Source organism: Phaethon aethereus, assembly GCF_964289735.1.
Source record: "Phaethon aethereus genome assembly, chromosome: 1".
In the NCBI taxonomy this organism is placed as follows: Eukaryota; Metazoa; Chordata; class Aves; order Phaethontiformes; family Phaethontidae; genus Phaethon; species Phaethon aethereus.
The window spans coordinates 57,492,892-57,518,898 of NC_138575.1; the positions used below are offsets into that span (position 1 = coordinate 57,492,892).

At 40.3% G+C, this 26,007-nt stretch overlaps 1 protein-coding gene across 3 annotated transcripts in view; it reads right to left on the reverse strand.

Moving 5' to 3' along the window:
• Positions 1–11,169: 11,169 nt before the first annotated feature.
• TNRC6B (trinucleotide repeat containing adaptor 6B) overlaps positions 11,170–26,007 on the reverse strand; it is a 118,805-nt gene continuing 103,967 nt past the window's right edge. For all 3 annotated transcript variants that reach the window (XM_082014265.1, XM_082014263.1, XM_082014264.1), the window contains 11 exons: positions 25,635–25,766; positions 25,007–25,102; positions 24,587–24,761; positions 24,096–24,230; positions 23,716–23,892; positions 18,803–18,949; positions 18,457–18,552; positions 15,748–15,972; positions 15,187–15,257; positions 13,162–13,301; positions 11,170–12,410 (listed from right to left, as the gene is read on the reverse strand). In XM_082014265.1, coding sequence (XP_081870391.1) covers positions 12,023–12,410; positions 13,162–13,301; positions 15,187–15,257; positions 15,748–15,972; positions 18,457–18,552; positions 18,803–18,949; positions 23,716–23,892; positions 24,096–24,230; positions 24,587–24,761; positions 25,007–25,102; positions 25,635–25,766 — 1,782 coding nt within the window. In that variant the 3' untranslated portion in view covers positions 11,170–12,022. The remainder of the gene's footprint in view (positions 12,411–13,161; positions 13,302–15,186; positions 15,258–15,747; positions 15,973–18,456; positions 18,553–18,802; positions 18,950–23,715; positions 23,893–24,095; positions 24,231–24,586; positions 24,762–25,006; positions 25,103–25,634; positions 25,767–26,007) is intronic.

Sequence of the window (26,007 nt, forward strand, 5' to 3'; positions counted from 1 at the left end):
TATATGTGTGTAAATTCTACATGCATTTCAGCTTCTTTCTCTGCAGAATCACTGTATACGCTTCACCTTGAGTACTGGCAGAGATGGAGAGGGTGGCATAGGGCCATGGTGGAGAGATGTTTCCAAGGCCACAGGGAGCAATGCAGGACAGAGAGGACCAGGGAGTGTCAGATAGGAAGGTTTCAGGTACAGAAACCATATTCTTGATATTTCCAAGGCCAAATTCCAAAAGGCATGGGCTCATATGCACATCCCTGAGACGCACATCCAAGAAAGAAGAAACAGTGACCATGTGGAGATAGGAAAAAGTAGCAGAGGTTCCCTGACAGTTGTGGGATTTACCCAATGAAGACCTCTTTCCCCACCACGCTCCCAGAGACATTCTGGGAGAGCTGTAAGGCATATACACAAGCAGCATCTACTATCATTCCCTCTGTTCCTACATTTTATTGACAGGTGATGGCTTCTGTATATCGTGGACAAAAAGAGACATTGCATTTGAAGTGTCACCAGTAACATACTGAAATTAATTCAGGGAAGGAAACAGCTACTCTGCCCTTCATCCCTGGAGCAGCAGCATAAAGTGGCAAGGTTCTTCATATTACAGTCCCCTCTCTGGAACTACACACCACCACCTCCCCTTCTTGATGGCAGAAAAGATGTGTCCACTTGAAGGATGACATTACCAAAACCCCTATTTAAAGGCAAGGCAAAGTACACAAACTGATTCTGATCTGGTGAAAGAAGCAGCAAGCTCAAAGTACTTGAATCAAGTTTGAAGCTTATCTAGAAGTACGTGTGACCTGTAGCAACACTGGCATATAAGAGAAGGAGAAGGAAACTGGCATAAAGATGAGGTGGTGTATGAGTAACTGAATCTCCATCAACTTCAGTTGTTTAGGATCCAAGTGTCTGATGGCTTTAATCATACTAAAAAACAAGTTTATCTCCCTCCACACAAGCAAATAATGTAAAAAGAATGAGCTATCTTGCTGTAAAAGCCTTGTAATACTTCTATTATGCTTTTTATCTTTAAAGCACTTTACAAACATTTACTAGTTGATCCTCACAAACCCCCTGAGAGGTAGGTAAGTATTATCATCACCCCCGCTTTACAGATGAAAAAAACAAAGGCAAAGTAGTTAAATGACTTGCCCAAGGCAAGGGAAGAGTAAGGGCGAATGTTAAAATTCAGGAGTTCCAGGCTTATGGTTCTGTGCTCAAAACCACTAGTTCAAGCGTCTTTTTAGAAAGGAGATAACAGGTAGAAATAAAAGCCCGCTAAGTTTAGAAGAAAAGGTAAGACTTAAAAGGTTACATCAGAAGGGGAAATGTACCACGAGGTATGTTGTGAGTGAGTTTAAACTTCAGATTTTTCTTTTTTTTTTTTCCTTTTTTTTTAAAGGCAATCTGACAGAGTGGAACCCTGATAAGATCACATCTGCAAGGCAGGCACAGATGTGAGAGTGATCATCAAGTCTATTACTTATTACAGTACTGTGAACATCAACAAAAACAAAACTGCTGCATGAAACACTGAATACAGGCAGGATAATATCTCAGTTTATGATATTACATCTAAGATAATGCCAAGGACAATGCAGGTTCCATGGTACACCACGGACAAAGGAAAAAGTCAAGTCAAAGGGTCCCTATTAAGATGATGAAGAGGACAGGGAGATCTACATATTTCTGAGGAGATTGTTCCCGCAAGCTCTGCAAACTTCAAGGAACACATAATTCACAATGACTGCATGTTGGAGATGTGAGGAAGTGAATCCTTTTTCATGACCATTATGACACTGCCTTACAGTAAATAAGGATAATTTCTTTTAAATAGAGGGCCTTGTCTACAGATCAGTCTATATTCCCTAAAATTTCACACACTGCCAACACTACGGCTAAGTCACCAGCAGTAACACCAGACAACAAAGCACTGGTAGCTGCAAAACAGAGTCCTCATAGTTGTGCTTTGACCAGCACTATAAAGTATGCATCACCTCCACCATCTTGTCCGTAGCTGTGCTGTCACTGTATGAGCTATGCCAGAAACAGCAGCAAAGAAAATTTTAGGGAGAAGAAAGCGTAGACATGAAGGACCAGCTGTGTTCCAATTCTCCTGGAAGAGCGCAAGAACTGCTGTAATGGAGAACGTAGTAAATCCACAAAAAGACAGTGCCTGTGGCACTGTGTTTCCTGAGCTTGACAAAGGCCAGAACATAGGAGGTGGTAGGTAAGTTGCCCACATAGAGCTGGTGTCCCATTCACCCTGTTGGCCCTGGGTTAACACTGCACAGCTGGAATTCACAACCCTGCCCACAGTTTAGAGCTGATTTTGTTTTGCAGTCAGCATTGGTTTTCCAAATCTCTGCCCAGTTACCTAATGGCCAACTTTTGAAAAAGGGAAGTTCTTATCAACTCCTTTTTATTTCAAAGTCATCATCTCCCCGCTTCCCCAAACTATAATGGATATACCATGGACACAGAAACTCCTGAACAGTTTAGCAAAGCTATCTTTGTCCCCTACACCCCCTTTGCAGAATGCATAGTTTACAATTCACTTACAAAATAAAGAAGCAATGCTGACCACATATGGGACCTTTTTTTTTTTTGAAAAAAGAACAAACAACCTCTTCTTAAGTTCAGTATCAAAATTCACATTTGCATAATAATACATTTCAAGGCCATTAGAGAGGAATGAGAGCGAAGCAAAGAAAACTGCAGAGTCTCTCCTCTCTTTGTCTTCCTGAATAGAGCTGAGAGATCCCACTGGAATTTCTTTTCAGGGTGGGAATTATGAAGGGCTACAGCAACAGCTCTTGATCTTATACACCTCATGTTTTGGGTGGAACGAAGAGGTGAATTATTAAGAAAAAAAAAAACAAATGGAAGGAGACACTGCAGATTCCCATGTTTAGCTACAAACAGCTTCAAAGAAACAAAAAATTACTTCAGATTTTTTTTTTTCTTTTAAACACTTCTACCTCACCATTTCAAAAACTTTTTTTTTTCTTCTTGTGTAATACCCTGTTCATTTAAATGGCAACATTAAGTGTGCTGGAAGTTGAAGGGTTGAAAAAAATAAATTTTCCTGTTTCTCTTATCAGGACACGGACAGAGAGGGTAAAAGTGTACCTGCACCCACTATTTAACAGAAGCTACAAAACATCATCTTCTCTACATGTATAAATTTGTCTCAAACATCACTGTGTTTCAATTCTCCAGTGCTTACAAAAAATAAAGCCACACGCACTCACACTCATGCACACAAACATAAAGAGAAGCCACATAATACATATATAAACTCAACCTGCAACAGCAGACTAGCCTATAACTATCAACAGCTTCTGTGCATCGCATGACATCCCTTCACACCCCCCACCCCGATCTCTACCACATATGAATACGTATTGTGCAGTGTAGAGACCAGCCCGAAGATGCTGCTTGTCAAAAGGGACCGGTGGACTGCAGTCTCCATGTCTGACCTCTTGAAAGAATAAATTGACCAGTCTCCCCTCCAGCCCAAGCGGTCTCCTCAATTAGACAGTCACTATACTCACAAAGGCACATTCATAAATACCACATTTAACTTACTGCTTGTAAAAACATAGGAGGAAAATGTTAAGCGCTTATACCCCAACCCATCCCTACTGACCCAGCAAGAAGTATCACAATAACGTATCACTTGGTGAGACCTTACTCTACCTTTAGAAGGTACATATTAAAGAAGTCTTCCAACACCTCTTTTTAAAATTTTTTTTTGCATAAATGAATGCTTTTTTTGTTTTTGGCTTACATATTTTGGAATACAGCACACTCACTATAAAGCTCTGTTGTAAGGCTACCCCCTAAAGTAAGGCTGTTCTACCTTGGTTTGCATTTTCACTTCATTTTGCTGCTTCTCCACACGTCCCCCAAACAAAACAAAAAAACCCCACACAGCCCCTTATATAGAAAGGCTAAGCCATATCTGGCAGGGAGAGGGAGGGGAAAGCAAGCACATAATATCATAACCATGTCACTAAAATAGCTACTCTTAACAAGCTGTGCAACCTGCTCTTACTGCTCAACAGTAAACGATGAAGAAAATGTTCACATAGGGTTCTGTTTCGTCTGAAACAGGAGAAGCTTCCACTTTGTCCCAATTAAAAAAAACAAACAGATTAAAAAACACAGGAAGTTAGTTCTGTGAATGCAACAACAGACACCAATACCCAAGAGGAGGCATTTAGTCTTCAAGGAACATTCCTTGCTAAGCACTGCCTCCTTGTATTGCGCACCCATGCAAACTTCTCCAGTCTCGTTCTCTTCCTCTCTGCCCACCACAGTCAAGAATGTTTGCTGCAAAAAATACTTAATGCTGGCTGGCACAATGCATTCTTCCCCCCTTTTTTTTTCCTTTTCTCCTGGAGTGCTCCATATTAATTTACAGAAAGGCTGTCAGAGTCAAGCCAAAAAACTCCCTTTCTCAGTAGAAAGTTAACAGGAGCCCTAACACTGCTGAATGTCACCAGTCTCAACTGTCACACATACAGAGCGAAAATGATTCCTTGCAGAGGGCACTTGATTTTCTAGAAGCTTGCTTGTATAGCACAGAATTCTGGGAGACTTTTAAGAGAAAAACTTTCCTGCATAGCTAGATGAAAAGCAACACGCACACAAACCGTGGATGCAAACGGACGTTGTTTGCTGCGTGCCACAGATGAAGCTGCATCTATCTTGGCCTGACAATAGTTTTAAAAATAGGCTCCAAACCATCAGGAGCTGTGGTGCTTTTTGTAGCACAGATGAAACTTTAAATCACTTTTCATATAAGGATTAGAAGCTATAGTTACTACATCACAAAGTTTAAAAAGTCTCACACAACACCACAAAATAGAGAGCTATATTTTAAACAGGACTCTTACTCAGTCTTAACAGCAATGTAGACAGACGCTTGAATTCTACTGTAGACAAAGCACTGCTTGGTGAGTCACTACGAAACAGACCTGTTTCCTATTATCTACTGCAGGGGAACTTTGGTAAAATTCGGCAACACTGGTATATACAGTGATGGGACACTTATGCAAAACATTGTGAGGGACATGAACTAGCAAGGCTGCTAAAAATCTCCAGTTAGGCTCCTGTCATTTAGCCCAACCAACAACTCTGCTCCAACGTAATTTTTGCTTTGTGTTTTAGGTTTGGATGTGAATTCAGGACAACAGGGAAAACCAGCTCTGTCTACATCAGGAAGTTCTACCTATTTCTCCCCTTCTGCCACAGGTGGAAGCCTAGTACTGGAGGTGAAGGAAAGGAAGAGAGTTTGGGTTTTAGACATCTGTATTCTGATCACTGTAGGAATGACTGATAGAATCTAACTAACAGTATCGGTTCCTAACATTGCAAAATAGTAGAAAATAAACTAAGAGAACTAAAATAGTACTTTGTGCAAAATCAATTTAGACAAACCAACAGATTCTGCATATGTTGTTTCAGACTCAGGACCAAAGTTGCACTTCAACAGCATTTGTTTGTTTTTTAGAATTAATTTCAACTTCGTTTTCTTGGCATTACTTTCCTGCCCACAAATACATGCATACGTATTTACAATTAAGAAAGCTGCTTCTGCTAGGGGAACCTTTAGAGACAAAACCCCACCTTTCCTCAATCAGGACTCATACCCTGAGATGCTAACCATACACCACAAAACCAGCATTTCAATCCACTTGAGAAACATGCATACTAAGGTCACATCATTTACTGTGAATGTGATATATGCAACACAGATATTTGCCGCATTGGAAATAAAACAGGTCCTCATCTGCTACCTTGGCCCGGATCCAGCTACGGTTTACTTACACAAAGAGCGCTTACCAAAGCAGTACTCATTCCTGTAAGGTCAGTGGGACTAACTCACATGAGGATCACTCCTGATTTCCCAGACCAGACTTGGCCAAATTTGGTATCTCAGATATACAAACAATATTCCTCTTAAAGCAACAGGAAAACAATATGCAGAAACAAAATTAGAAGCCTAAGAGGTAAAGGTAATAAAGAATGAAGCAAAAAACCCAACCAAACAAAAAAACCCCCTATGGTACCGTTTGGATGCACGACTAAGACACAGTGGAAGATGTGGCAGCATTTTAGGAAGAACAGAATAGAATAAAAGGTCTAAAGAGTGTTTAGGTATTTCCTCCCCCCAAGGCCAACTTAATAACTTAATATAAAGGTTCAATTGTTATTTAGTCTTTGAGGTGGTTATCCCAGCCAGTTTGTAGAAAACATCCTGTTTATATTGCAGAAGAAAAACACACTTGGCTTAATATTCTTGCTCCTTACACAAGCCACTTGACATGCAGGAAAATAAAAAAATTCATAAGAAAAACATGACAGCCTGTGATTGGGGAAAAAAAACCCCCAACCAACAAAAAATCCACTCCCAAGACTGCTGGGCAAATTTCCAGGTAAAAGCATAAAAACAGTGGGAAAAGATGTCAAATCTTCCAAAGCACGTGGTACTAAAACTGCTTTCCAAAGTAAATGTCAGAAGTCTCAACACAGGTTTCTGAGCTGTACCCCACCTTTTTTTTTTTTTGCTTGCTAGACTTTGTTGTCACTGCTAAAATAAAATACTCAAATGGAGCAAAGAATTATCAAACCCATTAAAAAACTCTCAGCTTGATACACCTGCAGGGTGGGGTAGGCAAAGTGGCTGGTAACAAATGGATACTTGCTTAGAAGACTACTAAAATGTTTAGGTGTTTTTTTGTTTTTGCTTTTGTTTTTTTTTTAAAGGAATTAAGCACTGAAGGATTCAAAACCAGGAAAAAAACAGGAACACTGAAACCACCTGTAAAGTATGTATATGTTTAAACTGTATAACTTGGAGTACCAAAACCAAGGATAAAGAGCTCTCTCTGTCACTTAAGTAAAAAGTGTTTTTCAGTGAAAGATGTTATGTTTGATTTCTGTCATCTTGAAAGAGATACCTATAGTCTCAAGCTGTGCTTTCCCCAGCCTCTCTTCCCTACCTTCTTTGTCAGTATGTTTAAACAAGATGCTGCCACTGATTACCTCCCTGGAACAGTTTTGTAAAAGCCCAGAAGTACCCCGACATCAGTTCCTTGCTGACTTTTCGCTGTTATGAGCTCAACTGGTAGTATTTACAACATTAAGCGATGGTTGTCGCTAGAAGATGAGTCTGGTTAGCACAATGCTCAGGAATCGCTTGCAAGGGTTAGGAGTGCCATGACTAAGCCACACTAGCAACACATCATCATTAGCTACATATAATTTGGAGAAGGACAGAATTGTCAACTGTAGTTGGAAAACAGTAAGATTAATGCTGCTTTAACAATTCAGGAAAACTATCACCGAGGAGACGGTCACTAACATATGCAGGTCTGCATGTTTAGAGAAAGGAGGAGCAGACTGTTACACTACAGTAAGTTTGGACACACCAGACTACTGAAGCTCCAGACTGCCAACGCTTCAGCAGTCAGTCACAACCCATTTCCAAGTGACTGTCAAGTTCCTGGGCTCCTTTTGACTAAACCCTACAACTTCCTCTCTTTTAGGACCCTGCTGATTTTGATAAAACACAGCCTCTGTCAAAGCACTCAGAAATTCTCTCTGTAAAATAATAATAATAATAAAAAAAATAACCCAAATCTCCCTAAACAAACCTTCCTTCTACTGGCCCATGACAGGATTTTTTTTTTTTTAAAGCGCATTATTGTTATTGTTGATGCGTTATTTTCAACACACACATATATGCTCAGATGTACATGCAGTGCAACATGAAAACACTGGGCAACTGATATGAAAAGGACAGGAATTTGGCATCTGATTTTTTTTTTTTTTTTAATAATAAAGTTCTCATCTACTGTTGTACAGCTACATCCGTGAAGTGGCTATACTGCCTCACTTTGCCTCATCTTCCCTCCCTTCCCCTACTGTAGGGCATGTGGGTGCATGTAAAAAGGCACTAGCGTGGTTTTTGTGGTTTGAGCCTAGCCATTTCAGGCGGAGTAAGCCCCTGGCCCTTATGAGCTGGGAGACAGAAGTTGGCCATCCCAACACCAAACTCTGTAGTTCAAGACTGTAAGCCCTGACAGCCAGCAGCAATAGGGTGAACAGAAGAGTTTAACAGGTATTTCCCTCATCTAAAATAAAACAGAAAGATTGGGAGGTGGAGTGGGTGAAGAAAAGCAAGCAGCAAATCTCCAAGTGGGGAATAAACTGACCAAATAGCTGAAAACAGGAAAGCTGATTTCTAATGTACATTTTACTGGAGTTTGTCCATATTCTCTCCTTTTTCTGTACTGAAAAAGGCAAGATAATAGAACTACTTCATTATTGGTATTCTGTCAGCACTGGTTTTCTTTAGCACTACTTAAAAGTGGTTCAAAGAAGCACCATCGTGTATTTCCTGCTAGTCTTCCTAACTGAGGACTCTCTCAGTTAAACTTTACTGCATTTTAATTAGGTTATAGTTTCACTTCGCTTTTAAAAAGGTGCTTGGAAGAATATTTTCATTTTGTTTCAATTGAGAGGGAACAAAGTGATAGATTTCCATTCACACACTTCTCTTCTCCATGCAACTGCACACATGTTTGCATGAGTAACAAAGCACTATAAATGATAACCCTTCTTCTCCCACAACTTGTTTAAGATTACAATGAATTTCTGTTGCTGATATTGAGAAGTTTTCTTAATGTATTTTAATTTATACAGTCTTTAAAATTCTTGATCCCCCCCGACAGTAACATTTGGAGATTTTTTATTTTTTTCTTTTTATTTATTTTTTTTTTTTTAGCATTTTTATTTTAACGTAAAAACTTTCAAACATTTTGAAGATTCAGGAACTTGTAAAAGTTTATCAACAAGAAACAGCCATCTATCTAGGATAAGATAAGGTTAAATAAACCATCTTCAAAAAACTGGCTTCCTACCCTAGAATTCCTGAGAATGCTTGCAAATTTAAAGCAGGAAAATAAAATGTTAAAATAAAAACAAAAACACTGTTAAATGCTCCCAGAGTTAGTCTTCATCTAAAATATATATATGCACTTTTTGGTCTTTTTTTTTTCTACATTTTAATTTTTTCCCTTTAAGCTTACAATGGAAGAACAATTTAGCTTTTCTTTTTAAATATTTCAAATCCCTCATTATGTCTTGTAAACAAGAGGGGCTCTAGCACCCGGCTTTCACCGTAGTATCGCAATGAACTCAACTAGCCCAAAGTGCAGGAAAAGGGACCTTAGGGCAGGTTGGGAGAGAGAAGTGAGGGTGGAACACAGCAATGAACCAGCATGTATAAGCACATCATGTGACAGAATAGATACTGGCTTACTCAGGCCAAAGGTGCTTCACTAGGAAGTACTGCTGGCGCAGGACTTTTAAGAACCTGCTCTGTGTGTCTGAGCACAGCTGGTCTTCGAGCAGAGACTAGCAGAAACAAAGCTTTATGGATGTGTGCACGCAAGGGGCACTAGCTAGCAGGAGCTGGAAGAGAGCATTTTGTTTCTTTGTGCACAGTGGGATGGATGAAGGGGGAGACATGATAGAAAAGTATATTCAGAAGGGGCCAGAGTATGCTGCACGCTCCAGTTTACTAAACAAATACAAACCTACTCATACTTTTTGTCACAAAACACTTTGCATACAAGTCTACAGGCATGTGTATATGCAGCATTTCCCTCAGTCAGTCTTCCTTGTGACATTGGGTTTACATAGAAAGGGCAAATTAAAAAAAAGCCATGTAACTCCCTAGCCCTTCCCTCCCACCCCCAGCACACAGGCATACACACATGTGCGTGCACACCCCCCCCCCCCCCCGTTACTTGAATCTTTGACTTCTCCCCACCCAACCCACGCTTAGAGTAAAAGGTATCAGATATTGTCGTATCCTTCAATGAAAATGCTGAAGAAAGAGACTCCACAAGACCAACACCCCCCACCCCCCGCCAGGTAGTAAAGCCTGAGCACTGCTCCCGCTGAGGGCTGGAATGGACAGGTATGTGCTGGTACAGAATGTCGGCACTTTGTTAGATAGTATAACAGCTAGACAACACCACATGGAAATCCTAGCACTTATGGAAAAAGTACCAGCATCCCTCTTCCCTCTTCTCCTGGCCCCACCCCCCAGAAGACTTCCCACTTTGTGTCAAGGGACATTCCTTCAAGTCTGCTACAACTCTTTCCACAACAACAGGTCTTAAAAGTTTTGTTCCCAGCGCACACATGCACGCACACACTGGCTATCACTGTGGATTATAGGTCAGCCCTATCCTGCCCAGAGTATTACTACACTGATGCTAAAAAAACCCCCAAACCTTTCCTTAAATACAGAAATTTAAAAGCAACAGTACGGAAAAGGTAAAAACAAAAACCAAAAAGGTGCAATACTTTTTTAAAAAAAAAAAAGTCTTTGCTAGTTATATACCTCCCTAAGCAAAACCACATACACAGGAAAAAACACAACACAGAGAAACAAAAGGAAACGTTTGAAGTACACACTGGTTTAAGAACATTCGTAAGTAAACGTTTCTGTCAGTGATGGTCTGGTGCTGTAATACACCAAGGCCTGGCACAGGTAACGCTCACCATGAAGGATGCAGAACAGAGTTAGCTGCATGTGCTTTCAGGAGATGAGGCAGGCTGGCCAGCGGTTCGCTGACACGATGTAGTTTTTGTCAGTTTTCATACAAGCAGTAAATCAATTAAAAGGCTAATTTGGTTGGGCTGGACTATCAACCTTTTGATGGATTTTTCAAGAATGAATATGGGTGCCTATTTACAGGTTTAGGGGAGAAAAGAAACACTTTTTTTTTTTTAAGGTACTGAAGCTTATGGGAGACTGAATAAGAACAGCACAAAAAATGGCGACGTCTTCTTTCTCTCCTTTTCCCCCTCGTTGGAAGAAAAAAATGGCTTGCATTATATAACAAACATTCTAGGGTTCACTCAGTACAAAAACCCCACATGCAGACATTAAATAAATAAATACACTGCTACTCAACATTGTCTCCCCTCTCACCAAATCCTTTGGATATGGCAGTGTTCTGCTCTACCACAGGGTTAGAACAAGGGCTAGGAAGCAACTACCCACTCAGTATGATCTGCAGACTTGAGATAGCACCCTGCTAAAATGAATTTAAAAAAACCTACTGACAAATTTTAATCCAGCCCAACTGGATTCTGCTTCAGCCACAGGGACTCCACCATGCCTGTCTTGTTTTCAGAATCAAGACATGCAGATGGCCAGCCAGCCCGTAGACCATCAGCAATGCAGCGTTTCAAGATTATATATATAGAGAAAAAAATGCACACACACAAACATGTGCACACACACTCACACAGAAACAAGCACACGTGGGCAGTTACATGTGCCAGAACACACTGGTACTTATCAACCAGCCAATCACAAAGTGTTGGTTTTTTTGTTGTTTTTTTCTCCCCGCCCCCCATTTTGTTTTTTTGTGGGTTTTTTAATTTTGTAAATTTTTTTTAGGTTTTTTTTTGTTTTTAAAGTGAGGCTCCGTCAAGTCTTCTCCCCCCTTTCTTTTGAACCCCTCCCCCAACCCAACATGGTAGACCTAAGGACGGAAACACACCCAGTGCAAACAAAGTTAAAAAGCTATTTTTCAGTATATATGTTTCTTAGCAACAACTTCCGTATAACATGAAAAAGTGAAAAACTAGAAACTAATTTTTTTACTTTTTTGTGTTTAAATTTAAATGGTATGTGTACTTGCTTCACATTGTCTTTCTAAGTTGGCGTTCATGATTCAAGTATTTCAAGAGTGATATGTTCTCTTTTTGGATTCATATTCCAAACAAAAAAACTGAAGTTATATAAGGGAGGCAACTATGTGCTCAGACAGTCTGTCAATGACCCACCTTTTTTTCTCTCTCCGTTTTCTTTTTTCCTTTTATAAATGTATTTATTGCAAGTTGAAAAAAACGAAAAGGTCAAGTTAGTGCTGCTGCTGTTCCAAAAAAGGTCACGAGGTCAGAGTTGAAAGTTCTAAGTTCAGATTGAATCCGACCCTCCTCCCAGAAGGTCTCCAGGTAGTAAGGGAGCAGGGCTGCCCATTCTGTGTGGATCCTCTACGCTTGGGACCCCCCACAGGCTTGAAGAATATGGGGGCCCCCACAACGAAGCGCCAGGGAGATCACCCCCACTGCTGCCGCCGCCGCCACCACTGCTCCACTGCCCAAGCCCTGTTGACCCACCAAAGAGATTCAAAGCAGGTCCAACTGGATCTGTCTGGTTCTGTCCTGTCTCCAGGGATTGCCAGCCTGCTGTGGGTGCACTTGGGGTTGCTGCAGGTGTAGGGGGCTGAGCTTGTGCCAGAAAGCGACTAACCTCTTCATCTGTGGCAAACTCAGCCAGGATGGTAGTGTTTCCCAACACACACCTAGAAGACAAGATACATGGAAGAAAAAAGCCTAATAATTACTCCCTCCCCCCAACATTCAGTTGTTACACCTGCAACAAAACCTTTCTAAATTTAAACTAAGGTCCATAACATTAACACCAAGAGCAATAAAAGTGCCTATACAGTGTAGCTAAAGCTAAAATGGTAAATGCACATATGCCACCTTTCAAACAAAAACAGAGGACGAACAGGTTAAAAGCCTGTGAAATTTAGGTTAAGATTAGTATAGTTCAAAAGTATTCGCTGACTTTAAGGGCTTACTCCACGCCCCAAGATTTTTGTCTCAAAACCGCTCATGTTTTCAAAACATACCAGAGCCACAGTCAGTTCCAAAAAGCTTAAGAACAGGAAACCTACAATCTGCAGCTTTTCAAAGTGTATCTTGAAACTAGAGCAGATTCCCACACATTGGGATTGCGCATATAAGAATGCTTTTCATCTGAAACAATTCACAAGCTTTTATAAAATGGCCAAAATTGTACAGTAAGGTACATTCAGGTCACAATTCCAGCCTATTTGCACCTTCCTAGTTCTCTATGTGCCAGTTTGTGCCAGCAATTAAAGTAACACAAAAAAAAGGCATCTTTGTTTCTCACCTTCCTCTGCCAATGAATGAAAGATTCCCTTCCAACCATGATACTTGAAACGAGTTTCCAAAGCATAGCACTGGACAGATGTTTTGTGTTCATTACTAACATAGTAACAAAGAACGGACACAGGGATTGCTTACATGTGCAGTGCAGTCTGGGCCTTGGCCGCCTCCTGTTTGGTGTTATATCGGATAAGGGCGGTGCCCTGGGTCAGGTTCAGATGGAATGTCAGCAGTGGGCCATGCTGCATGCAGATCGTCCTCAAGGTTGACCCATCAATCTGAGGAAGAACAGCCAAGATAAAACAGATGTTTGTAACTATGTCTCCAAATGAACTTCAATCCTAACTTCATCTCAGTAATCAAAAGATAACCTTCTCTCAGAGAGGAAAACAGGTGAAAGCAGTGGCAAGTAAGCAAAGGTGACAGGATTTAATTTTCCAACAGAATCACTATGCTTTGCCTTCTCATAATTATGACAACTTTGCTTTATGGAATAATCTGACTTAGCCTTCCCCCTCACTTTTATCTTAAGCACAGTTTTCCCCATCTCATTGAATTTCTTAAATTGTTGCTATCCTTATGTTTGCAGGTTTTCCAGTAATTATATACAACTTGTACTTCCCACCATCTTCATCCATTAGGATTTGTACCAAAGGAACCAGCATTTATTAGTCTCCAGCACTCTGATTCCAGCAGAATTTAGATCAACCAATATTGAGTTGATCTAAATTCAAAAGTTCTTTGGAAAACTGGAAATATCACCTCTACAATGAGAGTTTTAAAAGAAGCACCCAAAAAAAATGTTGTCTTTGTGGTTTATGAAACAGTAAGTCACAGAAACAGACAGTGATCCTTCTGCCAACCCAGCAATGTTCATTCCTCCTGAACTAATGTTTTCACAGCAGCTGTAGGTTGCCTGCATTCCTTCTGCAGCAGTAACAGCTTATTACTTACCTCCAGTAACTGCTGTTCTCCAAGGTGTTCTGTACAAACAGATTCCATTCCTGGTATGCCACAGGAACATGCACACACAAATGGGATCCATATGTGCAGATACTTAGGGAAGTGCTACTTTCTTTCTTCTCCCCTTCCCCCCTATTATACGATACAACCTCAGGGAAAAGGAATTTGTGCATGGGTACAAATATGGACAAAGTTAAAATAGGGAAACTTGAAGTGAAGATACTGTCCCTGAATCCACCTTAAGCTTTATGCTTCCTTCTGTCTAGTGTACTGACCCACAATGAATAGAGCATTTGTTATGGAAGAGACAATTATCATCTGCTTCTGTTTCTTTTCTATTAACTTAAATGCCTCCAAAATATATTCTTCTTCCATTAAATGATTCCTAAAGCAGTATATTAAACTACCTTGCACAAGGGAGACTTAGAACTGCGCCCCTTCATCACTGCTGTTTCCTTCACATCAAGGAAAACAGTCTTTTCTATGAATGGAACACAGTTTGCCATTCTGGGCGATCTGAAGGAGACCTTAATTTTTCCTTTCGTGTTGATGTTTTCTTAGACTGTAGTAGAAGCATGGTAAATTACACTGATGAACAGAGGACTCTGTCTAGACCTCAGGGTGCTGCTGATAATCATATAGGCTGTTCCTAAGCCTTTAACACAGACTAATTGGGATTGCTGAAACGAAGACCTCCACAGAATTAATTCTGAATGGAAGCACGCCCTGAGAATGCTTGCAGGAATAACCTAACTAGACTGTTTTTGGCAGGAGTGCTGGAAACATTCTGTGGTTTCACTATGGAAACACCAAAGTGAAAACTGGCAGTTAGCACCAGCTTTCTTATTGACAACATCCCAAAAAACAATCTCTCTAACAGCTATAAACCATTCCACATCATGGTCATGCAACTTATCCTCACTTCTAAGAAAAATCTTGCTGTTCCAATAGGTTTTTTTTGAAACTCTAGGTAATGGAAGGTTATGATAGCCATGTAGCAAAACCCGAACACCTTAAAGTTCACTGAAGAGATTACAATAGAAAAACGAATTCGACTGCAGCCCAGTTTAGTAGAAACACATCTTGCATATGCTCACAAATCTGATTTTGTTAGATTTTACTCAAAGAGCAACAACTGAAGAATACACATCTGTATCTCAGTAAAGCAAACAAGTTCCCATAGACAACAACAGAAAATACCTGTGGAGTGAGATTATGAAGAACCAGCCAGTAGCTAGGACGAACGGACCCACCATCACTCCAAGTAGATGCTGCAAATTAGAAGACAGAGCAATCAAGACAGATTTGATACAAAGAAAACCATTTTTCTTTAGTCAGGTCTTTCAGTCTCAGACAAATTCAGCATTATCAGACCTGTTACCACATGAAAGCCTAATGTTCAGTCCTAGAAACAAAAAACACATCTTTCCTCACATTTCAGATCAAGATTCACTTTTTACTGGGCTTTATCTTTGAGACGTTTCCCACCCATAGAAAGCATCTAGTCTTGAAAGGCCCCGTGCAGTAGGTATTCCCTCCTGGCAGCTCCCAGCCTTCTTCACTTATCCCCTGCAGCAGGACCTGGGATTCCACCCTCCCACCTCCCCCCCAGTGACTGACAGTAAATTTCCATTTCGGGAAGGAACTTTTTTTTTTTCCTTTTACCAGACAACTGCAACTTTCTTTCCTCCAAACCATTAGAGCTGTAAATCGTACACTCCTCAGGTCTGATCAATGCTGCTATCAGTTGATTCTTCTCACCAGAGGCAAGCCTTGAGTCCTGTGCCCCCCAGCCCCTGACCGATCGGGATGCTGTGCTGTTCCATGGAGATGATGGTTTGGGGTTGGTCAGGCCAGGAGGTGGGCGGGGCAGCCCTGTAGTGTTCCTTGAGGAAATATGGTTTTTCCACATCTTGTTGGAGAGATGAGTGGGATTGTGTCCTATGGGATCTGGGGACCACGTTGATTTGTAATCACTGAATTTTGCTAGAAGATTAAATAAATTGGACATATTAGAGAAACTTACAACATTCAACTAGGCATCATCAACTGTACTATCATTGTAAACCCTTTGACTACATTTATACCAGAGACAAGCACAAAGCACAGAACCATACAACAGTTGATTTACCATACCAGAAAAGCCATGCTACATGTAAGTTAACCTTTGCCTACTTTATCTATGCTTAAAAAAAAAAAATCCCTAGATCATTTATGATAATGTAACCAGTTGCAATATGTTCAATTATTAATAAGATGAACAGCAACTTTTATGTCTATACTACATTTCATCTGAGAATTTCTTACAACTTTGGGCACTACTGACTTTTAATGAAATCGAACCTTCTCCAGACCATAAGCTTGCAGAGAACTGAAATTAGTACTTACCACTCTTGGTCTACTAAGCTAAAGCTACCTGATAAACATGTCCTCCTATAAGATCAAAGCTTCCTCATGAATCATAAATTTCATACAGAATTGACACAATGATAACACATAAAGAAGGTCACTCAGCTGTGTGACAGCTGGACTTTTAAACAATCTTGGTAGTGCATATTCATTTTTTTACTAGAAAGCATTACCAAATGCCTAAAACAAGACCAGTAGTGGATATCCCTAACACATTTCAAGAACCCTTTATATGAAGTCCAATAAAAGAAATTAACACACTTCCAAAAACATCACTATTAGTCATGAATATTTGGGAGCTCTTCCTAAACCAGTTTTCCTTAAGAAGGCAGATTGCAAATTCTCCCACACTTTCTGACACCACAGGACATTTATAAAAGCAAAACCAAACAAAAGTCCAAATTACTTGAGTAATTTCTTTTTTCCTTGTTCTATAATGAGAACCTGTGAAGACAGACAGAGCAATCTGGGGGAAAAGGCACTTGTGTAATGAATTATCTTAATCAGAACTTGTGTGTGTGTGTGTGTGTGTACAATTACATGTATTAAGCTCTATTCACTAAACAAGTTACTAAATTACTTATTTGAAACAGAAGGTAAAAATCCAGGTTTACAATATGCCAGGGAGTCACAAAATAATACATTTGGGAATCAAGGCTATAAAGCTTTCAGTAAGTAAAAGAGTGCTTCATTTTACAGTTGGATCAGTGTATTTCCACAACAGTGTAACTGTCAATAGCAAGCAGGTTGCAAGCACTAACTAATGAAAGTATATGAAAGTGCTTAAAAGACTGCTTTCACTAGACTGTTCGTTTTACACGTATGTGAATTCTAAATCCCTAAATCAGATGACCCGCTTTCTCACTGTGAAATGCTGGTGTGTAAACAAGATGTGCAGCAGACTGTGTGTGTGCCAGGAAGTGGTCTAGTTTCCTCAATTCAACTATAACTTCAATCATCTTTTTATCTCTTGAGTCTTTCTTATGTGCTAGGCAAAAACTAAGCAGAGGTAAGAAGCTGATACATGCCATTCCTTTCCCGAGGCTATGAAAGAGAAATCTTTTATGTCATTGGAATGCTGCATACACAGATATTGCTTCAAACCGATGTCACCCCACAAACTGTCAGCAGGAGCACTGTTTTTCTTGAGGGTTAAATAGGATTTTTCAACACATTTTGTGAAGATGCTGAGATAACATATGAACGCAGCTTTTATTCAGTGAGATGCAAAACCCATAAAGTTTGGGCCAGATGCAGCTCTCTGCTATGTTCGTCACTTCTACTATTTACACACAATTCTTTAGTTTTAAGTAGTTGTCAAGACAATGATTTCTCAAGAGAAAACTCTGGCTTTTGTAAGTTCAAAATCCAGATGGTTTGTCTGGAGCAAGTACTTCCAGCATCCTACTCAGAAGTGCGCGCAGAGACCATTTTTCAGAGGAAAACTTTGGAGACCTTCTTACCAAGGATCTGAGGCAGATATCTAAATTACTATTTACAGGCCAACCATTAAAAGCCAGAGGACTAAAAGCCCTTTCTTTCTCTCTCTTCAGGTTTCAGGGAACGTCGAGTGCTATAAAAGGTGAGGTAAAAAAACATTCCCTTCACAGCACTCTAATATTCTAAAGTTAAAATTAGTAAAATCAGTCACCTTATTACTCTAATTCCTTAACTCATACATACAGGAGCAGGTAAGTTTAAAAAATTATGACAGTCCCCCAACTCCTTACACATGTCAACACATTGTGCATGTGGGTTGTTTTTTTTTTCCTTTTGCATCTGCCGCGCACTGCTACCCTATTCTTTAACTTGCATAACTTTTGTATCAGAATTTTGTATCAGGCATGGGAAAGTGCAGGGGACCTTAGTCCAGTTTTTAAAGCAACTACAACAGAGTATTTTATCATCAAGAGGCAAACTATCTGATCAGCCACTCAAATCTTGTTTCTAAGCTTCCTCAGAAATTACTGAAAGACTAAATACTCAAAGTATGAGAGAATGAGGATGAGGAACTATTAAGTGGAAAACACTTTGTCCAGGTAAGTTTTGGAGCCTGCATACCTGAAGTGCTATGAACGTTGGTGAAGGAATTGTCAGAGGCACTGTAGGGCCAGGCACCAGGTGAAGGCAGCGAGGTGTTGAGGGAAGAATTAGACCCTATCAAAGGGAAAAGGAAAGAGAAAGAGTAAGCCAATTTCACAGAGTTTCTGTTATTCTGTTAAACCTCAAGAGAGCCACAATTTGTACCAATGACAAGTTTTCACGCCATACACAGCCATGGTGCAAAGCCACACAGGCCTCCTTCTTAATCAAATGCAACGGGCTGTTACCCTGTTATGACAGGAACATCAAAATATTCTCGAATATCAAAATGACTTAATCTTACACCAGTAGTTCACTGTTTTACCTGTGGTGGTGTCCCGCAGAAGTTGGTGGTCAGTATCTACAATGGGAGATGTGGCTGTCCCCCCCAGCACACTTCCAGGGGTCACATAGGGGTCAGATTCAGGGTCAATGTTTTGTATACCTTTCCATGGCACTCCTGGTTGGAACTCTGGGACAGGAGGGAAAAAGGAATTAGATGCAAACAGGGCAATGCCATTTACTGGAAGTAACTGTTGAAGATACTTAGGAGGGTAAGTAATTGTCTTCTACACTATTCCTCAGGAAAATCACTTTTCTTAATTAAAATCTGTTTCACATTCCTTTTTCACATACTCCACTGCACTATCTCTAGTGTCTGAATACAAGTCTACAGTACAAAAAAAGCAGTGCAAGTGCATATGGTATTCTTTTGACTATTCCTGTTTTTACTACCTTCAGATAAGGCTTCAATAGTTTCACCCTTAATACAAGAAAGGTAAGATTAGATTATATAAGATTAGATTCTGCACACATATTTTGTGTGTCCACAGAAGCCTTTCTCAAGGAAAGGCTACCTACGTTAAGAGTTTGTAAACACAACATTTGACACTTTACAGTGTAGGTACACACGTGCACTTTATACGTTACTTACCAACACTGAGATAGTGCTACGGTGAGATGCCTTGTAGTAAAAGCAATTTATCTCCTCTCAGGCTTTCTTCACGCTTCACAATGAGACAGAATATACCTATCATATTTTAGTTTCCTTTCAACTATAGCTCCAGGCATGCCAGATTTTTAAGACAAGTGGATGAGTTACATAAGGTACAAACATACAAAAACTCCAGTTACTGTAAGAAAGATCAGCAACTTGCTTCCTTCTCTGAGTAGATGTTCAATGAAAAAAGTGCTGTAGTCAATTTTGGCAGCAGTGACAAGACAGTAGCACTGCCAAACACAAAAACATGTAAAGAAGCTTCAGATATTATGCGACAATTTGTGTAAGTGTGAAAGAAGTGTCAAGGTGGCGGATTCATCCCTTGTATCTAAAAATCCAGAATATGGAATGATACCTTTATTCCTAGCATGAAGTTTTGAAATAATTACTGACAGAAAATTTGAGAGCAATTAAAAATCCATGATTAAAAGTGGGATCCAGGATGTGCTCTCTGGAATGAAGCAATGTATGATGAATCTGGCATGGAAGGATTCATTTCAGCCACTTTTGTAATGAAAAAGCACAGTCAAGACTATGACTTTCACAGACAAATACAGAGGAAAATGTGATACTACTGGTTCAAACAATTGGCACAGCCAAGGGCAGTATTAGATTGTGATAATGCACTGGCAGGAGAAGCTCAGAGAAGACATACGAAATGCCCCACAGAGTCAGAACCGTGGTCCATATAGCCCAGTATTCCACTAACAGTTGTAGAAGAGATACCATTTAGGGATAGAACACAAACCTGGCCACTCTCTGTAGGCTACTGCCCTCACACTCTCCCAGCACCCACAGTCCTATCTAGAAATACCCTCTATCTGCTAGCATCTGCTCATGAAACTGGTTTTCCATCACTTTATCCAATCACTGTTTCAACTGGCTAGTACCATCTGTCTCCAGAAGTTCACCACTCCTGACAGGGGGGAAAAAAAAGGCAAAAACAAAGCTCTCATCTATTTAAAATTTATATCCTCTTAAGTCCAGGATTTGCACCATGCTTCTAGTGTTGCAGGATTCGCAGAATTAGAATTCTGCATTTATCTCATCCACTGCCTTCATGATTTTGTAAATCTCAGTCACATCTCCCAGTCTTTAGTAACTCAACAAAATAATCCAGGACGCCAGGTACCGGCATTTCTAAAGGTATGAGTAAACAGCAATGCATCAAGGAAGGAATCTGCTCAGCTACTGCCAAAATACTGCAATCCCCTGACAAACAAGACTGCCTTGTGCTTAAGGAACAAGCAATGCAGCTCTTGGGTGTAGTCACAAGACCTCCTCTGTTCCGAGATACAGAATCCATGAACCCCGGTTAGGACCTGGAAATTAGAACTTGTTTGCAAAAAAAAAAAAAAAAAAAAGGGGGGGAGGGCAGGGCAGGGCAGGGCGAGTCCAAGTCTTGCCTTTGTAAAGATTTCTGAGAATTGGTGAGACTGAAAATTAAGTGCATAGTAAGCTCTCATCAAAAAGTTAAGGAACATTCAAACAAGGCTCCAAAGATAAGGCATATTGTGTATAAACACATTCACTCATCAATGTACTCCTGGTCTGGAGAAGAGTTTATCTTGAACTTCAGCACATTGACAAATTTCCAAACTATCCTTTGGGACTGACAGTTACTCTCATGCACATTCACCAACTCTCCCTACAGACATGCTCTTTTATTTCTGGAAGAAGAAATCATGAAGTGCTTTTCTCTACTGGTATTTGAAAGGTCCTCCCAAAAAGTTCAAACCTAAGTTTATTAGGAAAACCATGGCAGACAATCAGCCCAGTTTGCCTGGAGTATATGACTGAACTGTTCCTGAATGGGGAAAATTACAGTCTAGTATTACCTAGATATGCAAGTCTGTGTGACATAACCAAAAGATACAGTTCTCACCAATGAAGCAAAACTTGCTCTCACCTCCAGCTGTGATATCAGTTTGTTTGGGCACCACTTCATTTATCTTTGTGCTGAACAATACTGCTCTCTTGAACGGCAGAATTTCTGCAGCAGATGGCATTTAGGAGGAAAACGTGAAAGGTGTAGTCAGGGTGAATGCTGAGTGACCATTGTTCATTCAAAGGAAAAACGTACCCATTTCAAGAGGTTCTCTCTTCTAAAATCATTTTCCTTAACTTGTTTTCCAACACTAGGAAGAAAAATTGTATCTCCATGCCAGGAACTGACAGTGGGCCTCATCTACAAGCTTGCAGAGAAGAAGGACCTATGGTGTAAAACCATTTTGGGTCTTTATTCTTCACCAGCGTTGTTGACAAGGTGGATCATGATTTCAGTTAAGTTTTCCTTCTCGAGGAAGCCAGTAAGCTGGAAAAGCTGAGACAGCTTAAGTGGATGATGGCTATGGGACAATAACACTTGTACCAATAGCCTATGGACCTCATAAGAAAGGGCTAGCAATAATTGCATAAAAGCCACATGCCAAAACCCATGAACTGTTACATGGCATCTTCAATCACAGTCATGGGCTACTCATTTACAGAAGAAATTAGGGATGGTACTGATGATCCCAGTGAGAGTTTATGTTCAGGATTTGTGAACTCCAGCTATCCTCTCACAGTGGTGAGGCAGTCGCAACAGCAAAAATTTTGCTTAACACAGACAGTGGGACTGCAGGTATCACTAAGGAAGCTCCATGATATCAATGAGGGGCAAAGAGTAGCTATTCAGCTTCTTACTTCTGTAAACAGCCTCTGGTACCAAGAATCTTGTCAGAGTCAGTGCCTGCTCCAAAACTTGGAAAGAGGACAGAGCTGATCCTCACATCCCTCTCCTAACATTCCAGGCAGTACTGTGTTTCTCAGTATTAGAGGGAATAGGTAGGGGAATGGTGACTAAAGAAACAAGTACAGCAACAGTGAGTTTACGAGAGAGAGGTCCTAAAAGAAAAATTAAGCTTTGGGGGTTTCTGGCATTATGAGCAGTAACTCCAGCTGAAGAAGCTCAGTACTTAACAGCCAGGCTGACAGAAATGTAATGCAAATACACCTCTACAGAGAGCAGTCAGTGGTATGAAATGTAGGTGTCCAGAGCTTCTTGAGATAACTAATTCTTTAACTCTGTCAGCTCATCAGAAAACATTTTCTTGCCAGAGTTAGACACTGAGGGGTTCGCACATAAAAAGCTTTAACTACTTTTTGTAGGTTTCCTGCAGTTGTATGTGTCACAGATTCCTAGTCTTTCTGATGCAAGTTCTATGCTACTGGTTTACCCAAGAGATGTACCTGCACCTTACTTTTTTGTGCTTGAGGGGATACACACCAGAGTAGTAGGTTAGGAAAGTTTTCCTGGAATGTAAGAGTCTTCCAGGCAGAGAAAAATGACAGCAACCACTATCTGCTGAACAGCACTGGTGATTAATCTGTGCAACTTCAAGGACAACACTCTGTGTTTAGTGAATGATTTATATAGATGATTATGCGCGTGTTCAAACACATATGTATTTTGTTCTAAATACTTGAGTTTTCTAGCAGAAAGATAAAATTCTGCCAGTGAAGCTCTAGAAGACTTAAAGAATGTGCTACTGCCTGTAATCCAAAAAGCAAGAAACTTCTACTCAAGCCACAAGATTGCTGAGCAGTACTGAAACATGGCTACACTCTTCTATCATTTACGCGACATGAGCGAAAGGTGAGCCACAACAGTGTAGCACACACATTGCATACATATTGTACCAATACCACTGGCAAAAGAAATCTTGTGGTCCACAGTGGATCATATTTGTAAACAATTGCCAGAAGAAAAGTTCAGGCTACATTAAGAGGTCAAGACAAGAAAATGCTGTTCCCACCATCACAAAATCCATGCTTTCACACCTTTGCTTTCTGATTCTATGCTACCAATCAAAATTTTTATACCCTGTGTCAGCCTAACACAATGCAAATAAGGAATCAATACAAGAGGAGGGAGCTGGTATTGTATATTCTATGAACAACTGTTCTCATGAAAATTTCTGTAAGAATAAAGTCACCAAACTACAGAAGACAAGAGTTCACCTAACAAAACCCAAGTACTATTCAGGTAATTCAGCAGTTAGTTCATATTTACCCCAGCAATTTTTTAGTGGAAGTTAATAACTTATGTTCTAATTTAACATTGAAGAAAGTTAAAAAACAAGATAGACCAAGCAAACATTTGCCTTGCAGTGGTTATTTAAAAACTGTGATGAGGAGAGGTCCCAGCACATCTACTCTAAATCTAGGACATAACCCCTGCCTGGGTAATGTAATACCTGGAGGCCAGCTGGCATTGCTGGATTTGCTTCCGATCTTGTTCGTTGGTGGAGATTTGGCAGGTAACCAACTATCACCAGCAGGGCCTGCATGGCCACCTAGTGGGTCGCCCTGAATTATGTCAAACTGGTTGTAGGGCGATCCTCCGCGAGCCTTTCCAGGGGGCACTATTGCACCTGAAGCATTAAAAAGATACATTTACACTCAGGGAAAGCTTGGGATCTTTGTGAGTATGGAGTACTAAAATCAAAAATATTTAAGATGCATACTGGTGAGGTAAGATATTAACTAACTTGAAGCATAGTTACATCTGAGCTATTTCACCTCTTGCAAGATGATACTGCAAGGGCATTCCCAAAATAGCCAGTCCCCTTCTCACCGTTTTTGTGCATATTGGCATCTTGTGAAGCCACAGAGGGCAGCCCTTCCATCATAGTCCACTGCTTAAAGCGGGATTCTGTTCCAGCCTCTTTCCCTCCCACCATTCCATAATCCATGCCACTTGAGCCAAAGCCTGTGAAACAAAAACAAAACTCCATTGTCATTTTCTCTTTTTGATTTAAATATCTTCAAACAGGGAGTCACTGTGATCATAAGAAAGGTAAACAAATCAACAGTAGCAAATGAAATGTTCAAAAGGCAACTTCCAAATAAGCTTGTTTGGTCAGTATGCCACGAAGACACACTTTGCTACTAAGTTTGTCTTCTTCCCATGTAATGAAAAATAACGCAATTTTATCAAGAGTTGACACTTGTCATAACCTTTACTCTAGTCCTTATACAAAAATTACTCATTTCTGGACCCAGACATAACTGCCTAATATGGCAACTATAGGCAATGCACCAAATCTCTTTCCACAGAGCACTTACCTGAACCGTATCCAGGTATTTGCCCTTTGGTCTGTAAATCTGAGAGACCCACATTCAAAGGATTGGGTACCATGCTGTCTAAATGTGGCTTAGGCCCAACAGGGTGGGATGGTGAATGCTTCATGCTAGGCTGCCTCTGCTGCTGCTGCTGGAGGGCACTCACCATACGAGCAATCTGCAAATGAAACAAAAAAACTGGGGATGATACATCCTATACTGTGACACAGGATTCCAGTAAACATGGAGAAACAGTGACTTGGAAGAGACCCAAAGGACCTTGCTCTCTGAAAAGTGCAATCTGAAGAGAGTGCAAACTGAAGAGCGCAGATGACATTACTAAAGCCAGCACTGTCTTTGCTGCAGACTGCATTTTCCCAGCGCACTTTATACTTCACATGATTGACAAAAACAGTGCCACACCTGTTGCTCCTGCTGTTGTCGCACAGCTTGAGATAACTTCCTCTGGCTCTGTAACAGCTGCTGCTGCTGTTGCTGCTGAAGAAGGAGCTGACATGCCTGCAAGATAAGTGGCAGTGGGAAGAGTGAAAATACAGAGCTCGTCAAGTGAAATGTAACTGCCAAGAGCTAGTCGCTAGCAAATGCTTTGCTCAGAACTTAGGTAAACTGTTTCTCATTCCACACACTCAAATAAAATGACAACGAATGCATTAGAAGAATACTATAACCTTAACTTGTTTCTGATTTAACATCACGCAACAGTACTACTAGTACCTGCGTTACCATCACTGTAACTACAAGTCTGAAGAAAACTTAATTAAAAAAATAAACAAACCACCGCTTTCTGTACAAAGACATTGCTTAGAATCATTACTAGGCCACTGCAACATTCACAATAATTACACAGGCCTGTTTAGTTTATCTGCTGCCCACTAACAGGGCTGTATTTTCCTGTACAACAAACATGGAATACCTGTACAAAAATAACAGAAGATCAGCAGAACAAAACAGAATTAGAACAAACATAAAAAGAAAACTTTCAGCAGACAATTTGTAAACAGTCTGTCTCAAAAGATTATTAGCTACTTACTAATTGAAACTGGGGAATCTGTGGAAGCTGGCTCAGCATGGCAATCTGTTGTGGAGAAAGCTGGGGGCCCATATTGAAAAGACCAGGATTCAAGCCACTGTTGGGAAACTGTTTGAGCATGGAGGCCGAAACCTGCATGGAAACCAGTTACATATCCTCAAGAAATGCACTGCTATGAAAAAAGATGTAAAAGAAGTATTTCTATAAAGGAATAGGTACGACACCAATCTTAAATGGTGTTCCAGGAAAGACATTACAGATTTATTAACACAGCACATTTAAACATGCACAATCCATGACTTGAGCAGAGTGAATACCTCATTTGATTGACAATATACAGTATTACATGTGCAGATGTAGACACACACACAAA